Source organism: Rhinolophus ferrumequinum, chromosome 19 (genome assembly GCF_004115265.2).
Source record: "Rhinolophus ferrumequinum isolate MPI-CBG mRhiFer1 chromosome 19, mRhiFer1_v1.p, whole genome shotgun sequence".
NCBI classification, from domain to species: Eukaryota; Metazoa; Chordata; class Mammalia; order Chiroptera; family Rhinolophidae; genus Rhinolophus; species Rhinolophus ferrumequinum.
The window spans coordinates 37,096,672-37,122,091 of record NC_046302.1 but is presented as its reverse complement, the minus strand read 5'-3'; the positions used below and the strand labels follow the sequence as shown (position 1 = coordinate 37,122,091).

At 42.8% G+C, this 25,420-nt stretch overlaps 1 protein-coding gene across 5 annotated transcripts in view; it reads right to left on the bottom strand.

The window, feature by feature from the left end:
• Positions 1-25,420, bottom strand: part of SETBP1 (SET binding protein 1) — a 345,415-nt gene that overhangs the window by 16,050 nt on the left and 303,945 nt on the right. For all 5 annotated transcript variants that reach the window (XM_033087216.1, XM_033087217.1, XM_033087218.1 and 2 more), the window contains exon 5: positions 10,374-10,544. In XM_033087216.1, coding sequence (XP_032943107.1) covers positions 10,374-10,544 — 171 coding nt within the window. The remainder of the gene's footprint in view (positions 1-10,373; positions 10,545-25,420) is intronic.

Here is a 25,420-nt window from a genome sequence, read left to right as displayed (position 1 = left end):
ATAAAACAAACCAACAGAGTAGTTACAAATGACATAAAAATAACAGATGTCACATTTTAGGAGTCCTGAGTTGGGGAGAGGGGAGAAAAAGGACTTTTATTCTTTGCTAGGGTTGGTGCACATGGTTTTTCCATCACTCATGTACTCGACGATTATTTTTGTAACATCCACTCTTTGTACTGTACCATAGACTATACAAGGTAACTGGAATGCATCGTTCCTCCTTTCATTTGAAACTAAGGAAAGGAAGAAACCAACATTTCTGGAGACTCTGTAGTGCAGTCTGCAGCATTTCACATATTCCCTCATTTAATTGTGATAGCAACCACATGAGGACATTACTATCTCTACAGTACAGAGGTGAAAACTGAGAACTCAGAGGTTAAATTAGTTTTCCAAGGGCACACATCTAAGAGAACATGGACTCAAGAATTCAAGCAAGGGCTGCCCTATTTCAAAGCCAGTTTCATACCACATTTCCTTAAGAAGACGGAGCTAGATAAGGAGTGAGAAAACCTGGGTTTCCCTGTTAATTTTCTCTTGTTGACTGCATCAGAGTGCCAAATTTCTCTCAATTTCACAATCTCTAAGGGCTCTTCCAACCCCCAATTCCGTAATTAAATAACACAAGACGTTACTACAGATTATCCATGTTATTTCTGCTAGATGATGAATTCCTGTACATTGTTTGGATCCTGTTGCTTTCTCTGGTTCAAATTCTTTTAATGGTTTCCCACAGGGAGCCAGACAGACAATATAATGAGTGAAGTTTGTCTGGATTACAAAGGAAGGTAGAGGGGCATGGGGGAGGACTTGGGAAACTGAAGAGAATATGGCTCGTCTAAATGGGCAAATATTCTGTATCAATCAGTTGTTTCTAGGTAGCAATGAGCCCAAAGTTATGAGACAGTGTGAGTTTTAAAAAGCCAGAAATCTTGATTATGATGTAATTCTTCTGACGTCTACAAGATGCTTATTCATGTTTTAAAAACGTATAACCATCTGTAGGCCAATCCAAATACAACTGTGGACAGGCTATTGGCCCAGGGCTGCCATTTTATCACTGCCCTTCAGAATGGTCACCATACCTGATTCTAGAATTTCAGGAAGACCATGTTTTTACCCTACACCTCTCTTCCAGCCTCTTTTGTTATTATTTCCACATACACGCCTATCTCAGAGATGATGTCTCTCCTGCTTTTCTGCTTATTGAACTCGATTCATCCTTAGAAGGCCATCTTAACTCTTCTCTTCCCAGATCATCTCATTGTCCTCTGAACTCCCTTGGTACCTTTCAGTTGGAAATTAAGGACTTGTCAATTGCTAAATTATTGCTCTGTTAGTATCTGAGGTTATTATTAAATCTATTCATTTTTAAAATATTATTTGGTCATCTCATTTTCTGGAATCAGGCCTTCCCAAATGGTGTAAAAGTTTCCCTAGGGCAGGTCTAATCTTATACTTACAAGTATCAACGTGGCAGGTACTTTAAAATGTTTGACAATTTCTAACAAAGACTTGTAGAAGTTCCAGTAAGATGAGCTCCGTGGAACAGTTAATACCCTTCTGGGTAGGGGGCTTTTGTGCCCTAGATAAGGATATTTGGAGGGTGGAGTGAGAATAAAACTTCTAAAGATAGTTAATGGATGTTATGACCTGAGTCTTAACATGACTAAATTATTACTTAACATGATGAATCATACGAGTAACATGACATGACTCCATTTTTGACATAAGAGGAGTCATAAAAGTGATATATTGTTTTGAATATGTGATTGGTGTTTTGATCTGCTATTTCCTTTCTTTCTCACCACTGCCTAAAAGGCAGACATTATTTTTCCCATTTCTCTGATGAGAAAACCGAGACTCAGAGGTCTCAATTAGACTCAGTGGCTTACCTAAGGGAATGAATAATTACTGCAGGATGTACAGTAACACTGATCCAAATCCAGTTTCCACTATACATTTGTGTGGTAGCCAGAAAGTTTCCAGGTTTCCTAATTCCTAGTCAGGTAGTATTTTAATTCAGTTCTCCTCTCTGGGCTTAATTTCCTCATCTGCAGCACAAAGGGATTTGCAGAGGTCCCTTCTAGTCTGTTCCAATCCAGTCTTACATAGTCAATTCCAGTTTAAGCAGCAGGAGAAGGAGACCTTCTGGGAGGATAGTCTGGTATGACTCTAGTAGCTCACAGAGGTAGAATGAAGAGGGCTGATCGTGAATGTTATTGCTGTCTGTCTGTCTTTTGAGTTGTCATATCTGTCTCTCAATCCTTACTCTATTCTCTCTCCACTGCATCCTTTCTCTCTGTCCCTCTTTCCCTGTCTTTCCTCTCTCTTCGACTGACTACAGCCTGCCTGGACCACTAAAGATCATTCTTAATGACAGTCATTACACAGTTCTGCCACGTTGCCTAAGGCCATTTCTGCAGCAATGAGCAGGAAAGACCTTGCCCCGCTTCTCAACAGCTGGGCTCAGTATGCCAACTTCCCTGGAACCAATAAGTTTTTTAAAAACTCTCCATTAATTACAGGAAACCCAAAGCATGGTCCCCCCTTCTCATTAACACAGTTGCTTTCAGTTGCCACTAAATTATCTCGCCACCATTAAAACCAACAATCTAATTAGTCTTCTGGAAATGGAAAGAGCCCGTGAACAAGGCAGGCTCACCACGATCTCAAAACTGAGCATAAAATATTTCTGCCCTTTCATTCTTGGCTGCATAAAATCTGCACCTGGATGAGCCTACTTTCATTCTGTCCCATTTATAAAGAATATTTGATATAAAATGAGTATCTTAATAGAAATCGCTTCACGTATGGGAGGTTTTCTTTCCCACATTTCGCCTGAGCCCGGAGTCCGCATTACAATAATCGCACCTGACTCCCCCTGAGCATGGAACCTCACAGCCAAACCTCCCACTGGGCTTCAATGGAGGTGTGAATGATACTATCACTGGAAAGAAGATAAAATGTATTATTATCATTACTCTGTTTTTAAGAGGGTCTGGCTGTGGCAAGAGGTGGTTAGGAGCGTAATCTGTAGGAAGAATTCTGAGAAGCTAAATCGAGTTAAACTTCTCACAGAAAACAAACCTTCAAACCTGTCGTTAAACCTTCCGTCTTCCCTAAAATCTGAATTCTGGGGAGAAAAAAATTAGATAAATCAAGTCTAGACATGTTCATTGAGTATCTACTATGCATCCAACACTGTGTGGGGTTCTTGACATCCAAATATGACGACAGGTTGTGTAACAGCAGAGCTCCGGGCTTTGGCTTCTCCTCTTATCATCCCGTATCACCCAAGGTTCCAGGAATTCAGGTGAGACTCAGTAGTTAATTGAATTAAACAAAACCTAAACGGGAAATGGTCGCTGCCCTCAGGAAACCAATACTCCAGCCACAAGGCAAGACGATCACATATAATATAAAGAACAGCCTAGGCCGATGTCATCTCCAGCCTTCCACGGAGTGGCTCATCCTGCAAATCCCACAGAACTTCCGAGTGAAGAGAGACACAAGTTCCTCCTTCTCGAAGTAAACCCACACCCAGGTACTGCACATGCCATGCCATATAGGCGGACTCTTTTCACTTGACAATAATCTTCCCCCAGGATATCCTGGTGGATTAGCCAGGAGCTGGCCTGCTATGACTGCAAAAAGGATTCTGCAGGCTCCCGAGGTCCCTCTCAGGTTTTTCCCCAGGCTGAACATTCCCAGGACGGTTTGCTGTTTGCTGGTGCTGATGTGGAAAATAAAGTCACATCACTGCCTCTCAACTTTAATGGATATAATGCTAGAATATGTCTTTTCATGTGTCAGGTGGTTTTGTGCAGGAAACTCTCGTTCAGAGTATTTTCATCAATATTTAATGATTATATATTGCTCGCCCACCTCAGTGCTATGGACTGGGCTTTCAAAGTTGAACAAAGTCTGCCAATAGGGGAGTGGACAGTCCAGCTGGGACACAGGCACGAACACAGACACTATTAAATGTAGAGATCAATGATCTATGGGCTCAGAGGAAGCCATGGAGGTCGGAGGCGGCGGTATCTAAATTGGTCATGGCCTGGTTCTCAAAGTGGGTACAAGGGAGGGCTTCTCAGAATTAAAGGAGGCTATCCTGGGTCTTAAAGAATAATCATGAATTAGCCATCCGGATGGTTTGAAGGGGTAGGTGCGGGAGGGAGGAACATTCCAGAGTGGGAAGTAGAAATCACAAAAACAATAATATCAACAACAGTAGCAGCAGCAACAATAGGTATTCATTTGCCGAACTCTTCCTATGTGCCACGCACCCTGCTAAGATTTTTCACAATGATTATCTCATTTATTCTGCAGCACAATCTTCTACACTAGGTGGTACGCTTTCCCCCATTTTACAGATGTAAACACTGAGGTGTGAGATCATCCAGCTGGTAAGTGCAGTCCTGAGATTTCAATGCAGGAGATCTGAAGCCAAGAACACATGTATTCAACTAGAGCACTGTGTGGCCTATGTGCGGTGTTAAGAAAAATGAGCCAAAACTTAGAAACAAATGGAAGGGTGGATGTGCTTTTGGAGTCCGAGGGTATCGTTTTACAGGCCTGCCTAGGGATTATTAATTATCCAGGGAAATGTACCCTTGTTGGATTCACTAACCATTACTGATTAAAAGGCCCAGACTCTGCCTGGTAATACGATAACTTGTAGGTGTTTGCCCAGAAAAAGATGCAAATGATTTCGGGCCAGTAGAAAAGCTCAGAGATTATGGTGTTATTGCCTATTAGGACAATCTTGCACGGTGTTCTTTCTCTGATGCCTACACTCCTATAATGCTCTGTTCCTCCACTTGTTCTTTGGATCAGCTCTATCACCGTGTTGGTTTCCTCATCAAAGAGTTTTATGGATCTTTGACGCGGGTTTATAGTTTTTTGAAAATGACACTCTGACAGTGGGGATTCCAAAAAAGTCTGGTGCTGATTGACATTGCTTAGAAGATGGGGTTGGAGCAGAGGCAAAAGCCAGATTCTGGAGAGTCTGGTGCTTCTCTGGATGTTTATAGCCGTGGCTATGGGGTCAGCTGAGCTGCGTTAGGATTTCCAGATTAAATCAGGGAAGAGCTGATTTTGTCCTTTTGGGACAAAAATCAGAAGAATTTTTGGAGGTTTTTCTGAAAGCCTTTGGTATAATGGGGTCTTCAGGGAAGCAAAGAAGCTTCCAACCCTGCTGGGTGTCTTCATGATGTACAGCTGAGGACAGGGGGGCTTTTTCACCTTCAGAAGGGTTCTCTAGGCAAACAGACTTACTCTGTGCTGCTGGAAAATAGGCCCGGAAGTAGCACTTTTCAGACAACGTGAAGGCTTTGTTTCTAAAATACAGTTTTATTTTCTCTAGATGATGATGATGATTATTTTTAGTATTTTCTGTATATTTTAAGTGATTAGTCTGGACTTGTAGGAATTTATTTTACAATTCTAAGACTTCTTCAACTTGTATACTTATGGCCCTTGGATGTTTCAAATCCTATTAACTTGCACATTTATTTGCTCCCTTTAGGTTCTTTTGAAAGACTAGACTTTTGGCTGAAGTGACCTGTTATTTTGGTTAGGAGTTTCAGATCATGATTCCACATAGGACAAAAAGCAAAGTGAAATAAATAATTTTATAATTCTTAAATTCCTGTTCTTTGCTTTTTGCACCTGGATATAATTTCATTATTCTGGGCCCCTCTCCACAGATGGCAGCTGCTTACGAGAAAAGTTCGGGATCCAAGAATTTGGGAGTGAGAGGAGGCAATTTTCACCATCATTTTGCTCCAGCTACTACACTACCGGGTTTCATTCTGAGTCCATTAGAATGAAGCATCCATTCTTTCATTCGTAAAAGCCATTTTCCAAGTTGAAGGTTTTGCATCTTGATTACAGACATCAGTCAGTTCCAATTGGGCTGACAGTTTGCTTAATAACTAAATGGTTTACCTAACATCAGTCCTCGTCTTCAGAGAAAAATGTCTAAAAATTTAATAGACTTGTGAAATTTAAATGTTTTCACTTACTCATAGGCTCTGGTAGTTTTAAACAAGGCAGATCATCTAGTGTAAGAGAATAATGGATTAGCCCAGATACAAAACAGATACAAACTAAGCGCTGTGCTCCCTCTGCTTCCCTCTGATATCTCTAACTGGGCTACACCTTGAGCAGTTGAGATTTGGTGATAGCAACCCTGATATGTGTCTTTTTTTTCTCCTTGGATTTAAGATCAGAGAGTATTGGGTGTGGGTGCGTGTGCATGTGTGTGTGCGTGTGTGTGTGTCAGAAAGGCAGAGAGATGAAGACAGAGAGAAAACAAGAAGGATATGCCTGCTTGTTTTTCCCTCATTCCTATTCTAGACTTTCAGGGGCAGAACCCTAGAGATCGTTTTCTTGGTGTGTTACTGAGTTCCTACAAAATCTGTAGTCTACTTAGCAGTCTAGTCTCATCTTAAATACTACAAAGTGGGGGGAGGGGTCTGTTTCGGTAGTAAAATCATGAATTCTCTATGCATTGCATGACCTCCTGAGAAGGTAGTTTAATATGGAGATGATCAGAAAAATTGGCCTGACCCATTCAGGTCTGGATTATCTGATATGGTTATTAAATTAGTATTGGGACAGCAATAGAAGTTATTTCAAATTATGTGTCACTGTGAACAAACTTCATTGAAGCTTTGACTGCATTAGCCCTAATGAGTCATAATGACGAGGCACTGCTCCCTGAATCCGACCTCATTCTAGTGCCAGGGGACTGCAGCTGATCAATAGCTATTGAGCAGTTTGATCACGAGGGCTGACCTGTGTGAGTACCATGGCAGCCATGGCCATCGCTTTCCCCCAGCAGCTCACACAATGACATGTTCTCAGTCTGGCCACCCTTCCCCGCGATCTGATTCCACCCCCTACTCCAAATCAATAACTTCATAATCAGCAAGGCTCCCAGACTCTGAGAAGCTAAAAAATTGTCTTAAACAAAACACACACACACACACAACCACACACACACCACACAGGAGCTAGAAAAGACATATTTTTAAACCTCTGACCCGCCTTCATGACTCCTGTTCATAAAATAAAACGGGAAATGTTTCCTTTTTTTCTTTTGCCAAAGATCACCTGTTTGAAAAAGTACTGCTAGGACTATAGACTGATTACTTATGTGGCAACTATTTATCAACAGCCTACCACATGTCTGTCAAGTGTTTTCCATGTGATTGCAGGCAGTTCTGAGACGGAGCATGCTTTGCTCAGATGCCTCCTACCACGTTTGGTGCTGTATCGGCAACAGCCACTGCCTCCCAACTATTCATTTCACTCAGTGATTATTTACTCAGCATCTACTACACGTTAGGAACTGTACTAGACACTTCAGCATCCACTATTTTTAAATGAAAAGGATTTCTAATTAATAGAATTATTTCAGTATTGTTTATTTCCATACATTTCTTAAATTAATTTTGTTCGATAAGCCACTAAGTTTTACTGGCTTCCTTTCTTCCCCCTGCTTGTCTGGGTCTTAAAAACCATTCTTTAAGAATGTAGACCTATTGAAAAATAAGTTGATTTCTGTATATAGCCAGAAGTAATTCTAAATTACCCTGCTTACAGGGAGAGATGAATAAGGGGACTGATTTTAAAGAAAACAAAAAGAATAATTAACGCACAAGCACCCAATTGAATAAAATAGAACCCAGAAATGATTTATTAACTGCCTACTGTGTGCTTGACGTTATTAAAGTTAGCCACTCCATCAAATTATGATTTTCACTCACTATTCTCTAAAAGAAGTGGAGTCCATAGCTAGGGAGAAAGAAATCTGCTTTTTGTAATGTTGGGCCTATGACAGAAGTGAGATTTCACTGGAAACCAGGAGGTAAATAAAGAAATTGAGTTTCAGTCCAATTGTATGACCTCAGGCAAATCTCTGAATCACGTGTGAAATAGGGCATTGGACAGGCGCCCAGCCTGAGGTCCGCTATCTCTCTCTGGTTTGTGGGAAGCTGTGTATCTGTGGGGAGCAGAATCTCAGGAAGGTCTGGCCTGCGACACTTGTGGTAGATCTCTCGTTTGTTTTCTCCCAATAGTTCTGCTCAGAGGCCTGAGACCCAGAAATGGACCAAATCTGAAACTCTCATGAGGGTCTCAATTTAGCACTGCCAAAAATAAATAGCTCATTCCTGCATCCTGAAACAGGAGAGCTTTGGTTCAGCTCTGATTACCAGAGAGGCAGGTTTAAAAGTTTAATACCCACCCATTTCTGTGCCTGTTTGGCATATTTGTAAATTATTAAAGGCAAATAGAGAAGGCAAGCCCATGGAAGGCGGGGATACCAAAAATGAGTTCTCTTCCACTGAATGGAAAGAGTTCAGGGGGAAGAAAATGGGGAACCACCTGTCTTTTGCCCCTGGGAAATATCTGTGCTTGGCAAGCACAGGCAGAAACATGCAGGCCAATTTCTAAATCCATAAAGGGAGGTCTCCAGAGCTTAACTGACAAGGTCGAATAAGCGATTTTCTGGGTGGGTAGTGCAGACTGCGGCCCAAATCTTTCACTCCAGCCAAGTGACGGCTTCCCTGAGTTCCAGGCATGGCACCAGTTCCCGCTTCCAGGACTCTGTCCATATTGCTCGCTCTGCCTGCACGCCCTCCCACAAGGGGCTGCTGATCCAACAAGCCTCGGGGGTGGCTTCTTCCCCACTCCTCTGTGGGGTTCCCTCCTCTGACCTCTTCCTGTAGTCATCGCTGGCATTATTTACCTGGCACTTCCACCCAAACCTTTTCATTTCACAGTTAGCATGTCAAAGATGTGAAGATTTATGATCGTGTTTGAGAGATGATCCCATTCCTTCCGAGCAAGATTTCCCAAATGGCCGGAGGGAATACCATTTCCAAGGAGATGTTAAGAGCTAGTTCCAGAAAAATGGGTTCTGTGTGGTCAAATGAGATTGTGAAATTCTGTGTGTCTCCCTCCTGGAACCTCACAAGGAACACTGGTCATTTGAAGGCTCTGAATAGCCCTGCAGGAAGGAAGCAGGTGTAAGGCAGCATTCACTAAACTCGTTTAACTATGAAAACATCTTTTACTACAAGACACCTACTAATATTTTGCTGCACTCACTGTAGGAAGTATCCTCCCAATTCTTTCTTTCTGTTGTTTCAATTAAGCTCATTTTCTAATTACCGATAATTTCCATAAAAGAGGTAGGTACGCAGACAAGTTGAGTTCTCTGCTCAAAGCAACCCGCTGAATTAGAAGATGAGTTTGGAGTGAATATCAGTACTGCGTCTCTTCTTGGGCTTCCAGTCGTAATAGGCATTTCTAAATACTACAATACGCTTACCAGTTACCACTACATTCATTCAATAAATGTTTATGGAATGGGCCATTGTTCCATGTGCCATGAAGAGAGCAAGAACCTAAATCATAGATTCTACCTTGGAAGTATGTACAATTAATTCTGTTAGGAGGGAAAAGGTAAATAGAAGACATTTCTTATGCAGCCTACGAGCAGGTGTGAAGCCATGGGAGAGACACTGGGTGCTACAGGTATTGGAAGGAGGTGCGACTGGCTGAGCCTTGAAGATTGGTGAGATGTGAACAGGAATTGAGGGAGCCTGTCCTCAAAGAAAGGTGTTAAGCCAAGTCCAAGGCCTGCCTTCCTGGCTGTAGGGATGAATGTGGCAAAGTGGGGGCTGGTGAGAGATGATGTGGGCAGTGGAGGAAGGCAGAGCATTTGGGATGTAGGAATAAAAAGTTTATATTTCAACTGCCAGTGAGAAGTCTTGTGACTATTCAGGAATTCATGACATCATGGGGGTCGAATGAACCAAGGCCTCAGGCAAACTCTGGTACTGTCTCCAAACCCTGGGGAGCAAGGGAGGTGGTTTGAAATGCAGTGGTTGGGAGCATGGGTTTAGGTCTTGAATTGGAATCCTGATTGCCCACAGGTTCCTGGGGCAAGTTCCTCTACTCTTAGCTTCGTCTTCTGAAATGAAGATACAAGTATTTACCTCACAGAGATTTTTTATGAGGTACATGAGATAACACACATAAGGCCCTGGATGCAGACTCATAGTTACTACAGCTCGACAAAGATTAATTGATACTGTTATCATTTCGGTGCTCCTCACTGGACCAGTATTAGAATAAACTGGAAAGCTCCTTTGAGAGGACTTTTGCATCCAGGTTCCTAGCTGATCTCCTTCTTTTCTTAGACCTCCTCCCATTTGAAAAGTCCAGTGCTGAAACAGCTCACATGCTCAGTGTCTATGGGAGGTTGGCTAAAGAGAGCACTCTTACCTGTCCGCAGCACATTCCTACGGGGCCAGCTCCATGGCCACTGTCACTGTAAAAGTGCTCACCTGCGTCCGAGGTTGCTGCAGATGCAGCAAGGAGAGATAACACTGGGGCGGGTGGAAGTGCGACACTGTCAGCTGCAGCTGGCTTCTTCCTGGTCATCATGGTGGACATGCAGCCCTCGTTCTTACCATGTGTTGCCGTCTGGTCCACTTTTAAGTGGGGACTTGGCAGCCCTAAAAAAAAAAAAAAAAAAAAAAAGAACCACAAAGCCTTTAGTTACTTGGAAGGAACAGGAAGACAGACAACATAAAAGCTGAAAACGACTTGAGGAAATCATCAAATGATCTGACCTCCTTCTGGTATGAGACATTTTAGAATGTTTAAAGAAAAAGCATGTTTAAAGAGAAGCATGACTGGTTTTGGTTTTGTGGCTGAGGTGAGTGGTGATGACTTTCCAGGTTGGCCGCCTGGAAGCAGGGTTGGGGCATAGGCCTAATGAAACAGTAGACTCCGTCAGCTGGCATGCTTTGCCGCCCGGGGATTGAGAAGCCCATCTCGGCAGAGGTTGTATTGCATGCTGTGTGCAGAATGATGGGGAGAAGTGGATCCCACCCTGGTGAGGCTTCTCATCTCATCCAGCTGGGGAGACGAGACGAAATAAGAAGAAAAAAAATGGGCAACAACTACGGGCAGGCATGTGTGTCATTCGTCCTAGGTGCTTGGGGAGTTTTCAGGAGGTAGGGATTCATGTGGGAAGAAGTGAGGAGAGGTTTTCTAGAGCTCATCTCATGCTAGAGCAGCACGGATGAGGGAAAGGCATATGGTGTCATAGATGGAGAAAGGAAGACGATCCAGACGAGAGACCAGCCTGCTGGAGGCGAAGATGCGTTGTGGGGACTGGTGTGGAACAACAGTCATAGGCTAAGGGAGAGCTCATTTGAGGGCCTTTGAGTGTCTGGTCACAATAAGCATCATAAGTCATGTTCTTATGCTGCTGAAAAGCCCGGGTAGACTTTTGTGAGGTGCCTCGGGAAGGGCCTGGAAATTTACTATGTAATAAATTGTACGACATGTTCTGGAACCTTGTTTCCTGGGCTTGAATCCAGGCTTTCTTACTTTCCAGCTGTGTGATCATGAGCAAGTGACTTAACCTCTCCAAGCTTTAAGCTTCCTTAACCGTACAAATGGGATGAACACCCTCGCAGGGGTGCCTGGCAGCACCCACAGGTCAGTCTATGCAAAGTGCTTAGAACAGTGTCCACAGTCCATGCAAGGTAAGTGTTTCTCGTTATTATTGCCCCTGTGATTGCTACTATCGCTATTATAACCTGCTGTTTCCTCCAGCCCAACCGAAACCAGCCAGCAAAGGCTCAGTTCTCGTCCCTGGCACGACTGAGGATTTCTGGGCTCTCTCTACAGCCTCCACTGCAAAAAGGGACTCTCCAACTCATCCAAGCATAAGTCCAGAGGCTGGCGGTGAATGAACCCATGTCAAATGGTCACCTGCTCAGAGTTTCTTCACTTATAGGCTACACGGCACTCACTGCCAGCAACAACAACACATGGGGCTTTATCACAGTACCCTGTTTCCCCGAAAATAAGACCTAGCTGGACCATCAGCTCTAATGTGTCTTTTGGAGCAAAAATTAATATAAGACCTGGTCTTATTTTACTATAATATAAGATCAGGCCTCATAGTATAATATAATACAATATAATATAATATTCTAATACAATACCCAGTATAATATAATGTAATGTAATGTAATATAATATAATATAATATAATATAATATAATATAATACTGGGTTTTATACTAATTTTTGCTCCAAAAGACGCATTAGAGCTGATTGTCCGGCTAGGTCTTATTTTCGGGAAAACACGGTAGCTCTTGACTTTGTTTTTCTACCCCAACCAACATGAGCGGTACTCTCCCAGAGTCACATTATCTTACCACCACTGTGAGCACAGCTCACTGGGGCCTAATGACAGCCCTGTGAATCATGTAGTGTGGAGATTACTATTTTCTTTATTTTACAGATGAAGACAACACATTTCTGAGCGATTAAGAGAGAAGTGACTAAACCCACACAGCTCTTAATGTCAGAGCTGGAAGTTTTCAAGTAGCCAGATGCTTCACCTAAGCATCATCTTGTTCTACCGGGCGATCTCCTGACACCTGACCATGACTCCAGTCTGCTGACAGCATGTTTCTTGCTGGGGACGCAGAGGCCCCTAGTACCACACCTGGAGAAGACACTTTTCCAGGCACCTAAAAAAGGTATCTGTGGCAGGAAGTCCATGTTGACATTTTCATTTCCCTTCAACGACCTTCCTCCTAACCTCCATCCCTGTCTCTGAACCTCTGACGCCAGATGCTGTGAATAACAATACCATTTAGGCTTTTTTTAATAAAATTTTATATTCCATAGCATTTTGACAGTGGAGGTAGACACACATCAAATTCTGTGATAGAAAGACTGCAAGGCACAAGCATCTGGAAACCAGGAAGTGCCGCAAATGCATATAGTGTGCCAGCAATAGGCGAGTACACACATATGTGTAAAATGTGCACAGAATCACCGCAAGGAGACACATCCGCACAGTTAACAGTGGTTACTCCAAGGAAGGAAAGCACCAGGAAGACTGGTGAGGAAGGGGGAGTTTTAACCTTTACTCCTTAGCCTGCTTTATTGTTAATACTTTTAAAACCACACACATGTATTGAACTCTTTCTCCATTGAGAAAAGAAATATACTTTGGGGAAAATCTAGACACCTACCAGAGCCTGGCATTGGGGGAGATGGAGGTGCCGCTAACAAATCTGAAGTGGGACCACAGGCCTGAGTGGGATGAACATCCCCTTTCGGAACTCCCCAGGGCCACGGCCTCGCTCCCATCAAATGGACGCTGGCGTCCTGTCCACAGCTCACCTCTGCACCTCTAACTGTCCGAGTGCTATCAGATCTAACAGCTCCTTTGCAAAAGCTCACTGATACGTCAACTGTGTACCTGTGGACACAGGTTGGGCAGGTAATTCTTTGCTCAGATTATGACATGCTCAGGGAATGAGCCGTAAGCAGGTTTAGCAGGTGGATATTTAACTCTCACTTGGGAACAAACTGATTTCAAGTCATTTCAGTTGTACCCATTTTCATGCAAATGTTCACAATCCAAATTAGTCTCAGTCCACATCCTTCATTAAAGTTGATCCGATCATACCTCTATTGGGCATACTTCCCTACTCAAGTGTTTATGTTACGAAATACGTTAAAAGTAATAAAATGACACTTAAAACACTCTATAATTCAGATTGTCACTATTTAGCTGTCTTGAAAACCCTAGATAATTTAGGGTTTTCTGTTATAGGCTGTTTGCTAGCTGCTATCCAACGAATTTGAAAACAAATTGGAAAAAAAAAAAAAGCCCTGACATTTTCTCAGATATTAGCAAGTTTTGAAAGGATTATGGAAACAATCCAAGAAATGGTATACGCACGCGGGCAAGAAATATTGGCTATGTTTTAAACAAAGGCTAACCTAACAGCACTTGTAATCCACAAAATCTGCCTGAGAGCAGAGGCCTCAGGAGACTGGAATGGGAGGCTTCTCGAGAGAGGGCGTCAGGCAGGCTGGCCACGGCAAGTCTTTGTTTCCCTCACTCCAGGCGGCAGCCGATGCTCCACGGACAGGTACCCAAATGACTAGGCAAACGTAAAACAGTTCAGAACCAAGTTCTCACAGACACCGGGGAAGGCAGGGTGGTGGACATTGGGAAAGTGTCCTCCCAGCCTAAGCCCGGATTCTCTCTCTCCACGGGAAGGAAATTTTTAAGGCTGGAGATGGATCATAAAGAAACTGAGATCTACACAGAGCATCGTACCGACTGGACCACTGGGCTGCTTACACGGGGGCGTGAGGGAAGACGAAAACGCTTTAATCCGGGAAGGGATCCCTATGCCAACCTGAGACACAGGCTTTACGGAGAGCACACTTGATCGCTGTGCTCAGAGCACCTCCGAACCCCAACACAGGACAAATTGTACTGCAGCTTGCCGATGTCGAGGCCAGCACGATTTTAAAGGAGGAAATAACAATGCTAATAACTCTGTGGGTCCAACATCTGTTCATAATTAAAGACAGAGCCAAGAGGAAATAAAAAAAAAAGTTAAACCTATACGAAAACATTCTGCTATAACCTGTTGACCTCTATTGATACATTCTTTTCAAAGTCTTTGAAACTGTGCTGCAGTGTATCGAGGGACAGTCACTCATTTTCAAAGGTAATTTCTCATGGACCACTTATCCCCTCAAACCTCTACCTGCACACCGTGTTTGCATTAGGGATTTGATTTATGGATTCCTGCTCCTCCAACGCAGAAGCTCACTTCCTGTTGCCTTGGTTACTTGGAGCTCAGTTCAAGGGTAAAGTACTCCCAAATCAGAACCAGTGGCAGGTGCTGCATCTAGCGGCCAGGTTATTGACCGCCCCAGGATGCACAAAGGTCAGAGACCAAAGCACTGTTTACTGCCTTAAGGGTGAGTCAATAGCTTCGATATTTTGATTCCGGTTCTTCCGAAGTAGTAGTTGCTGTTCAATTACCTCTTCCCCAGGTTGCTCAAGGTCACAGGGGTCATGGAGGAAAGCAGGCTCTGGTGGCTGACTTTCCCAGGATCCCTTTAATGAGCTCTGTGACCTTGGATAATAAAAACCAGCCTCACCTTAGAGTAATTATAAAGCTACTTACCTACTTTGTCTTATTTTCTCTATGGGGAAAACAAACAAACAAACAAACAAAAACATCCTTTGTGGGATGGCTAAAATTTACTCCCCTTTTCTAGATGAGAAAATGAAGGTTCAGAGAGGTCACATAACTTATCTAAAATTACACAGCTTGTAAGAAGTGGGAAGAACTAGTTGGGTCCTCATCTCATAGGTTCTTTAACCTATGAGGCTGATTAGGATCATAACCCAGGAGTCACAGGTAATTTGTAACATGCACTGCAGAAAGTAGTATATCTAGAAAACAGTATGTGATTAATATATGCTTGTTGAACACCTTAATTAATTTTTTAATTGTAAGATTTGCAAATGCCGATGTTTCCTGATGATAAAGCCTAGGCTGGCATAGTGGGAGAGGCTGACACCACTGGGAGGCTTGGTTCCTGCAGTCACCTCCCTGATCCCATTTACACGGTAGAATACAGGGCTTGACATGGACTGAGAGGCATGTTATATTGAGCAGTCAGTGGCTTTTAATCTTGCAAAGAACTGGGACGTGCTTTATGCTATTTGCCTCTTGTAGCATCTCTGTGGATAAGAAGAGGCAGATGGTGCAAGTCCGAATTCACAAATAAGGAAACTGAGGCACAGAGGACTACATGATTTGCCCAGGCTCTCATATCATGCGTGTGGAAAAAAATGGTACTGAAATCCATGCCTCTTGACCCAATTTGATGTTCTTTCCTTTCCTATAACACATTGACGTTTGGGTAAAGCGGTAAATAACGTATTTTTCACAAGAGGAAACTGCTCCTGAAAACTTGATAATAATTCCCTTTCTAATATACTGGTTGTCTTTTCAGATTCTTCCATGGCTATTTTTTCTTGTTTGCACACGATTGTCACTCATGGCAATAGGAGGGATATATGTGACAGAAGAAAGTGAATCAAGCCAGAGATACTCCTAGGATTTGGGAAATAATATTTTTCTGTACCAAAGTCAATAAAAGTGTTATTCTGCTGCATCATCTTATTCCTTAGCTCAATAAATATTTTCTGAACATTTACCATACCAGAGACACGGGCACTGGTCAAAACAGTTGAAGTTCCTGTTTTCTAAGAATTACATTGTAATAATCTCTGTGTAGCATAAGGTAGCTGTAACTTTTTTTAAAGGCACCAAGAGATCTTAAAGTGCTTTTTAATCCTCAAAAGGTAGAGCCTCTGCTACTCAAACAGTTATCTTTAGGTGAATAAGAAAAAGGCATCCTGTCTAGGTGGATAGAGACCAAACCAAGGACCCAGATCTTAGCAAAGAGAGAGTACCATTGTGAAAATCAGAAAAAGGCATGGCTTCCTAGGTGCAATGTATCACCACTGCTTATGGAATAGGATGGACTAGATTTCAGCCCCACTTTCCCCTCAAGCCATGTGTCTGTGGACAGTGAACATGCCACAGAAGGACAAAGGGCAGACAGACAGAACTAAGTAGAATGCTGATGTAATTGCTCCCGTTTAAAAAAAAAGTAGAGACAATTGAGTGGTACCTGTTCTCTAAAAAACAGAACAAAGGAATTTTCAAATGGTATCAACAAGGGAAGAAACAATGCATACATGTAATTAAAGCCAATTTAATAACACAATGCACCAAGTATACTCTTGTCATGTCCTTGGCTCTCAGGTAGTTTAAAAGTTTGCTACTGTAATGTACCTAAGGCATGTTACATGCTTCATCAATAGATAAATACAGAGAAGCTTCAGCCGAGTAATGTCAAGGCAGTTCAGAGTTAGTACACTTCTTCCTGGGCAACTGAGCCCCAGGAAGGGGATGTAACTTGCTTTGCCTGGTGTCACACAGGGAGGATGGCAGAACTGTGACTCTGACTCCAGCCTTATTCTGGGACTGTGTCAGGTCAGCATGTTAGCTTTCTGCCACATGGGTTACATTCTGAAACTTCATGGAAGCAGTCTTGCTCTCCGGGTGCATGCTTTTCATTCTACACTCACAAAGCAGTTTAGAAACAGACCAAGCCAAAAATGAGAGATTTGATCCCAGCTCTAAGACCAGGAACTCTGGGAGAGTCTTCCCTAGACTCTCCCTAATAGGAAGGGGTTAGTAGTCAATGCTGGGTAATATGAGCATCTTTTATAGTTTCTTCCTTCTCACCTTTAGAGCACAGTCACAGAGCACATCTGCATGGTAATACAGATCTGGATGCTAAATGGGTCACCTTATTTGCATTTTGATTACTGCTTATTTAGAAGCCACATTGAGAAAAGAGGTTGATATCAGGAGCTTAAGTGCACGTGTGTCTATAAATATATGTATAAATAGATAAATGCATATTTACTGGTTTGTGAGAGATCAGTCCGATATGTACTCATCTCTTATGGACATATCTGTAGGAGTCTGGCCATGAATGGATGTTGGGTTATAAATGTGGTTATGGAATCTAATTAATCTTCTTAGTGCCACATCACCCACTGTATAGGCACACTGGGTCAGCTAGAGAAGTCAGCTTTGCACATGTCCCCCGTTCAGTTGTTATTTCCTTAGGGATGGGAAAGTTGCATTGTTTCAAGAGCTTTACTGGGTGTCTTTCTTCAAACCACCTACTTTGTTTCACTATTTCAATTCAGAATGCAAGCTCATTGTAATTGTGTGCAGGCATACATATATAGACACAGATTGTGTGCTAGGAAAGCTCTCTTCTTTGCAATAGAAGAGAAAAAAAAAATCACACAAACTCAGACCCATCATTAGATAGATCTCCTAATCTTTATCTCTCGTAGTTCAGTCAGACGAGCTAATACCATGATGATGGCTTTGAAATCTCTTAGGAATTGGATGAGGAGAAGTGATAGTGATGAACTCCCAGCTAATAAACACAGAGTGCTTATTTCGGCAGAATGATCAATTTCTAGATGTCCTGAGGCTTGTCTGATACAGTTGATTTACTCATCCTCGCTTACCTCACTAATAAAACCAAAGTCCACCATCAGATTACAGAGGTGCCTAAGATTTCTTAAAGGGGCAGAAGAAAGCTAAGGTATCCTTCATCACTTCCCTCCCCACTCACAGTCCTTGAAACCCCAGCTACCTTCCTCACTGATACTCTCTACTCACTAGACTTTGGGCTAGTACAGTAACACAGACAATTAATTTGGTATCTTGTTAGTGGAAATTTAATGCAATGATCTAAAGGAACTCTTACATATTGTGATAAACTTTGATGCCTCCGGGCGGCACTCCTTGCATTGGGCTCATTTCACATCTCATCCATTATGTAAATGAGATTGGGAGATAGTTGAGTTTCACTAATGTAGCTCAATTCTGATGGATTGGGGAGAGCCAGTCCTACTGAAACTAATGAGGTTAAATGCATCTCAACATTTCTTTCTACTTGGTTGATTACGCAAGCCTCTGTTCAAGAAATGGGATAAAGTGCATTTTTTTTTTCTCCCCCAACCATCCTCTAAGGAAATTTCAGACCCAAAGTGGTCCCAGATGTTTGGTTGGGATAATGCCTGTGTTGGTTACCACCATTGTATTGGTGCACAAACAGAGCTAATGGATAATGTGCCGTTACATGCAGCAAGACTGATAATATGATGTAAGATAAAAGGGGAGTATTTTAATAGGGCATCAGAGGAGGTCTCTCTGTCACCCAGATGAGAGTGAAGGGACATTTCTAGAAGTGGACACTGGGAATGAGGAGCCCCTGGTGGGGCTTGAGATCAGAGAATGAAACTGAGTCACTGGGGAGGTTTGGGACTGATAAAGGGAGTACTGCATTAGACTCCCAGATTCTCGGGGAGTCAGTTCAATTACGGACAGCCTCATCTTGAGACAGAGATAGAGAATAAGGATGTCTGCACTCTGGATTTCATTTGGAAGACCTAAGAAATGGGTCGGGAGGCAGGATTCTATTATTTAAAAAACAACAAAAAAAGCGGGTACGAATTTCAGGAAAAACAGCCTCAAACTATCCAGGGTCATGGAATCAGGGAGGTGAGGATAAGATGCTAGTTCAGAATTTAAAAATCTGTACAATTTTTTACTCCTTATTCAAAAGGGGGGGCGGTTAAAATGGAGAAAACTGAAACAAAGACATGGGGACAGAAACATTCTGCATCAGAGAGAACTGGAATGCAAATGTTGTTAGCCAGTTATTGAGAACCGCACTATTTACTTAAAGGAAAGGAGTTTTCAACTGGTGGACAAGTCTGTGACCCTGGAGTGAGAAGGCCCCTGGTTTAAATCCCAGCTCTGTCGTTTAACTAGGTATTTGACCTTGTTCAAATTATTTAACCTCTCGAAGCTTCAGTTTCCTTATTTAAGAAAAAAAAAATGGTTTAATAAATCACCAACTTCAGAGGGCTAGCACAGGGATTAAGTGAGATAATACCTGCACAATGCTTAGCACACTGGCTGGCACAGAGGATGTGCTCAGAACAAGCCAGCCAGGAACAAGTACAGGAAACATCGGACAATTACAAGATGATTAGGATGGAGGCTACCAGATGCTTGACTAAAGGGCTGGAGATTTAGAGGAGAGGTCACTGGCCAAGTGATCACTCCATCTCTGCCATCCCAACTAACTTCCAACTCTCGGAGAGCTGGGAACGCAGTAAGAAAGTTGGTCAGCTATTGAATATTCAACATGATGCTATATTCTCAATACAGTTTTGGTGGTTGGCAATCAGGAAGCAGTTTTGTTCTTGTGTTAATTCAGTCAGCAAAAGTTTCAGTACCTATTGTGAACACAGCAATTCCAGGTCCTTAGGGGGATCCTTAAGGTATAAGAAACAGTCCCGTCTTGGGCCAGTCACATATTTAGTTGAAGAAACAAGATGCAGGAACAAGAAATTTAAATAAAAATAACAATCTCCCCTGAGCTAAAAATACCACCCACATTCCTCTCCATTGCTCCTGGGGCCACACTAGAGATTTATTGGGGAAATTTTATCTAGCATGTATTCTAGAACAATAGTTTAAAATGGAATTTATTAACGGTATAACACTCACATACAAACTTCCGTAATTGATCTGGATGGCTAAGAACAAGAAGTCCTATTAATATATGTCACACAGTACAAGTACCAAGGTAACCAGGGTGCTCATTTTTTAAGGAAGGGTGACATTTCTAAATGGTTAAAAGGGTGAGCTCTGAGCCCACATGCCCTGTGTTCAAATCATAGTCCTACAAGCACTGGGTGTCTGAGCCTTGACAATTATTCAGCCTCTCTGTGCTTTGGCTGTCTCATCAATAATGAAATTAATAATAGTACCTATCCCCCAGGTTTAAATGTGAGGACACAAAGATGAATCTTAATTCTCAGAGTGCTGGAGGCAAACTGTAAATACTAGTTTTTAACAGTCTGTGATAAAGACAATAGTCAGGCCTAAGAGCCTGACTGGGGAGGGGACATGTGGGGGTGGGGGTAGGGGAATGAGTGCCTTCCCTACTGGGTCAGGAAGCACTTCACCAAGGAGGTAACACTTCGGTCTCTCTAATAATTTGGAAGTATTGGCTGAAAGGGGATGAAATAAATTCCAGGAAGAGAGAGCAGCAGGTGCATGGTACTAAGCATAAAACAGACTGGCATGTTTGGGGAAGGAAGGAATTCTGTGTGGCGGGCAGGCGAAGTGTAACAGTGGGCGCCGCCCTGGGTCGGGCTGGGAATGGTGCGAGGAGTTGGGATTTCACATGTGAGTACAGGGGCGTCATGAAGGACTTCCCTGTAGACACACAAACACTCAGCCACGGCGAAGAGCTGGTTTGTTCTCTATGTGTACTACTTGGACGGCAGGGGACAAAAGCCATTCCCAGTGGGTTTCTGAGAAGGCAGCCAAGGTAAGATGTTTTTAAATCAAGGGTAGAAATTGACCCTTTGATCTCGCACGGTTCACCAGTCTGCCCGACTGTTCACAACTCTACTTGCCCTTTTTCCTCTATTTCCTTTTCCCTTCCTCAATCTGTACTGGGCAAACTCCACTGGAGAAGTTCCCTTCACAGCACGATGGGAAACTCATGGGTAAGTCAACCTCGCCATGAAGACACCTAAACCCATGTTCAAATCATTTTTGTAAATCAAATCTTGTTTTGTTCCTTTGGACAACTCACTGCTTCGAGGAAGCTGGAAGTGAGGACTTTTAGAAAATTATAACATGTTTTGAAGAAGGTAAGTCCCCACCCAATGTGTGTTTTACAAGTGTGGATTTGTGTACAAGTGTACTGAGGTTTTCACACTTTCTTCCTGTCTTCATGATCTGGATATTTGATGTAGTTTTTGGAGGACTTTATTCCCAACACAAAATTTCCTACTGATGCTTAATCTCAAATTATTAAAGACGCTCTGAACACGGGAGGGGAGGGGGGAATGGGAGGTTTGGGGAGAGAAGAGGAAATAACTGAACAATAACTGGGAGTGAACATTTTACCACTACAAGAGGATATGCAGGTAGAAAACATGCAGGTAGTTAACCAGCAGAACAGAGATGGCCAGGAGAAGGCAAGCATATTACAGCTTCAAACCTTGGCATCCTAACAATTTGTTTAGTAAGAGTCAAGATCGTTATTCATTGGCATAGAGGCCCCAAACTAAATTCTTTTACTAAATTGAAATTTCCTGGCTTGTTTCATTTGTAAACTGAAGTCAGTCCAGCAAATGATAGATGCTGCTGGACTGACATATGCTGGGAATATTCATATATTTCTTCATTGGTTTATTCATCAAACATCTACTGAACATCTCTAACGAAGAGGAACTTTGGCGGCAGACCTTGGTAAAAATGCCATTGGTGCACGACGTGAAGATGGGCAAGGATTAGTAAAATAATTGAGAAAGGGCAGCGATGATTCTCACCCTAACTAAAGACAAGCCATACAAATTGAATTTCTGACCACTGAAGAAGTTAGGAATAGTGAACATTGGCATAAGTTCAATGCAGAAACACCCCCCGTTCATGGATGAATATGGAATAGAGAACCAGCTACGTCACAATGATGTTGTCTGGACTATTTGGCACCATGCTGGACAGAAGCATCTTCACACGGGGTGATTCCACACATGACTTACGGTCCCAAAGGAAAACTGCACGGGAGGAAGTAGGGGCACAGAGGCTCGGGAGATGGCATTCCCAGGCTCACTTGTCTTTAGCTCTATGACTTTGGGCATGTCACTTCTTTTTGTCCCGAGTTTCTTTATGGTCCCTAATTTCTCCTGATTCTGCACTTTGGATAGGTAGATTTCCTGTGATCTTAACCAGGAGGGAAATCACCTGGCCATTGTAAGGGAAAATCTGAGCATCAAATGTGGGAGCACTTCTATTTTTGAGAAGACAGCAGAAATCTCATTTCTATTAGATAAATGAAACAAAATGCAGTAGTTACTGGACATGAAAAGGCCTGGGAAACGCCGTCAGGTCCAGGCTCGTCTGGGTGTTTCTATCATGTGTCCCACCCAAGGGTTGTGGGTACTTCACGGTAACAATGACTCAGGAGGGAACGCCTTAGAGCTGCCTTACAGGGGAAGCCACTTTTTAATGATGTCCTTTTGGTTACTTTCCTAACTGTCCTTGGTTGAAGACTAAACAAGTACATGTGCCACTTTTAATCGAAACTTCCCACAACCCCGCGAGGAAGATAATATTAACCACATTTATGTGAAGAAAATGAGGCTGAGCAATGTTAAGAAACATGTTCAGTGTCTCACCACAATTAAATGTTCACAGGAATTTGAACCCAAGTCTTTCTGGGAATTTTCCTTTCCCATGGCTACTAGAGATACAGACTGACACCTTATTGTCTGGACTCCAAAAAGTGACAGAAAGAATCAGAGGTTTTCCTTAGGCAAAGGCTTAAGAAAAGAACTCTTGTCAGCAAGTGGCGTGTTTCTTAATTTTGTCTAGTTGGCCCTGGATACAAGCAGATAATGGCCTAATGTGGGATTAAAAAGTTGCCAAACCTGTTGGGAAAAAAAAAAAATTCTGACTGAATGTGCAATTAGGCTACAACTCGGGAAAATTTCCATGAACTCAGAGCTAAGAAATAACTTCCATGTTTGACATGAACCTGAGAACTAAGCTTACCAAAGAAAAGAAAGGAGGCTGAAACCAGAGTTCAGGGAGCAAATGGAGTGGCCAAGAAGTGCCAATGAAGCCAATACAGGATTTTTTAAAAAGTTTAAAAAATAATTCCCTGACTGTATTTCTCAAAATTGGAAATTATTACATTTCCCAAGTAATAAAACTGACAGTAAAACATTGTTTTTCCAGCCTTGGTTATGTAATAAGTGGAATGTGTTTGTTTCTAGAAGCGCCATTCTAAAAATAATCAAAATTACCTGAGGTCAGCCCTTTGTCAAGCCAGGAATTTTCTTGAAGGCCATCCAGTGTAAAGAGTTACCAGGGTCTAGTTTTGGGCAAATGGAAGCTCTCTCTCTCCTGTTGTTAAAGCAGACCGAAGGTGGCGAAGCAGTGGTCTTCCAGTGTCCCTTTTAACATCTCCTATCAGGAATCTGTGCTCTCCTTCTCGCCTCTGAACTGGTGCCTCCTCTCCACTGCCCAGGGTTAGTTCCTACTTATTCCCTTCAGTATAAACTCAAGGAGCAGGTAACCTCCCTAATGCACAACTTCCACGTCCCCGACCTTGCAGAGAGCTCCCCACCTCCATCACTGCTCTGTACACCTGGCGTACACGGACTCAGGCTAACACTGCTTATATGACATTTCAAACTCTTAAAATTAGTCAGATACATTTCAATCACTGCTCAGCTTTGGGCAGATGAATGAATTTAAGCCTTAGACTCCTCGTTGGTAGAATGGAAATAAAAAGAGATACTTTATGGAATTTGCTGAGGCTTAAATGAAATAAAGATCTATGGAGTATGTAGCACACTCCCTGGCTCTTAACAACGTATGCTGTTGTTGTTGTTGTTGTTGTTGTTGTTGTTGTTGTTGTTGTTATGCACGGTGACCTTGCCTTCCCAAGAAGACAGTTAAAACGTTGAGAACAGAGTTTGTGTTCTATATTTCTCATATGATTTCGGCAGTGCCCACCAGGCAAAGGGCTAGCTAGACATCATGTGATCAACCAAGTCGTGCTTATGAATCTGCCTTGGTGCCTGTGAGCGGCATAAGAGAGACACACTCAAATATACACCATGAATACGACCTTGAAGTGGAAACAAGATGGTGTTTTATTCCAGTCTCCATAAGAAAACATTCCACAATTCTATGGATATGATACATAAGGGGGCGTGATTTTTATGATTTGAGCAATCATGGCAGAAATAAGAGCCATTTATTATTCCATTTCAAGAAAGTGAAACACAGAGAAGGAGGTGTTTAGCTGTGTCTTTAATTCTCAGCTATCACGAGGGGAAAAAAAAGTTAGGGAAGAACCACTCAACATCTGCTGGCCGGATCTCAGAATTTCCGAATAAAGGGGCTGGAAAGATCGCTTAATGGATTCTGTCATTGCACGGACGAGGAAATGAAGGCTCTCAGGAGCCCCACCGTGTGTTTTTGGTGAAACTATTCCCATCTGGAACTCTGGATTCTGGTGCTCTTCCCTAGTCACAAGGGTACCCAGGCCTTTCACGTTATTTGCCTGTCCAGGTGCCTGACTTCCAAGTTTCTTTGCGAATTTTGTTTAATGGTTTTGAAGGTCCCATGAGGGGATGTGCTGAAATGAGATGGGGATGGAGTGGGGTGGACAGACCCCTGCAGAACAATCTATAATGTGCTTTTGATAGTAACTTCAAGAGAGAAAAAGCAACAGGGGCTCCTGACATCACTGAAAATCACAGGTAACAATAGAAGAGATCAGACCTTGGATTGTTCTTTGAAAGAAGAAAAATAGGTGATAGAGTCCACTAGCAACAAGGCAGCATGTGGCTACCATCTTGACAGATGGAGTCTCTGAAGCCACATCTTTGCTGCCAGTGGGAAAACATGCCCCAGGCCCTAAAATTACCCCTCTCTGTAAGTCCCTTCGTTCCTAAGGAGTTCCCAGATGCCAACCCATAATAGCCCTAAGTGTTCATTATGGGCACTTAACTTTTGAGTTTCGGGTTCCTGCAGCTGGAGGGGGTGCTGGTGACCGTCTTCCTGTAGAAAGAGGAGGCTGGGGTCTCGAAGAGGGACCCATTTGTAGATCCCTCAGTTTTACCCTCTGTTGGCTGTATTTACTGGAGGGTGAAGTCTGGGAGATGGGCACCTCAGATCTGCTGTTGGCATCTCTCCTTTTCCTCTGAGAACAGGTGCCATGACTGGGACTACCTTTGGGAAGGTTCCTCTTCCTGCCTCAAGAACATGGGGCACTGACTGGTTGTGGTGAAAATCTATTCAGAGTCCTTTTATCTCCACATGAAGCCCCA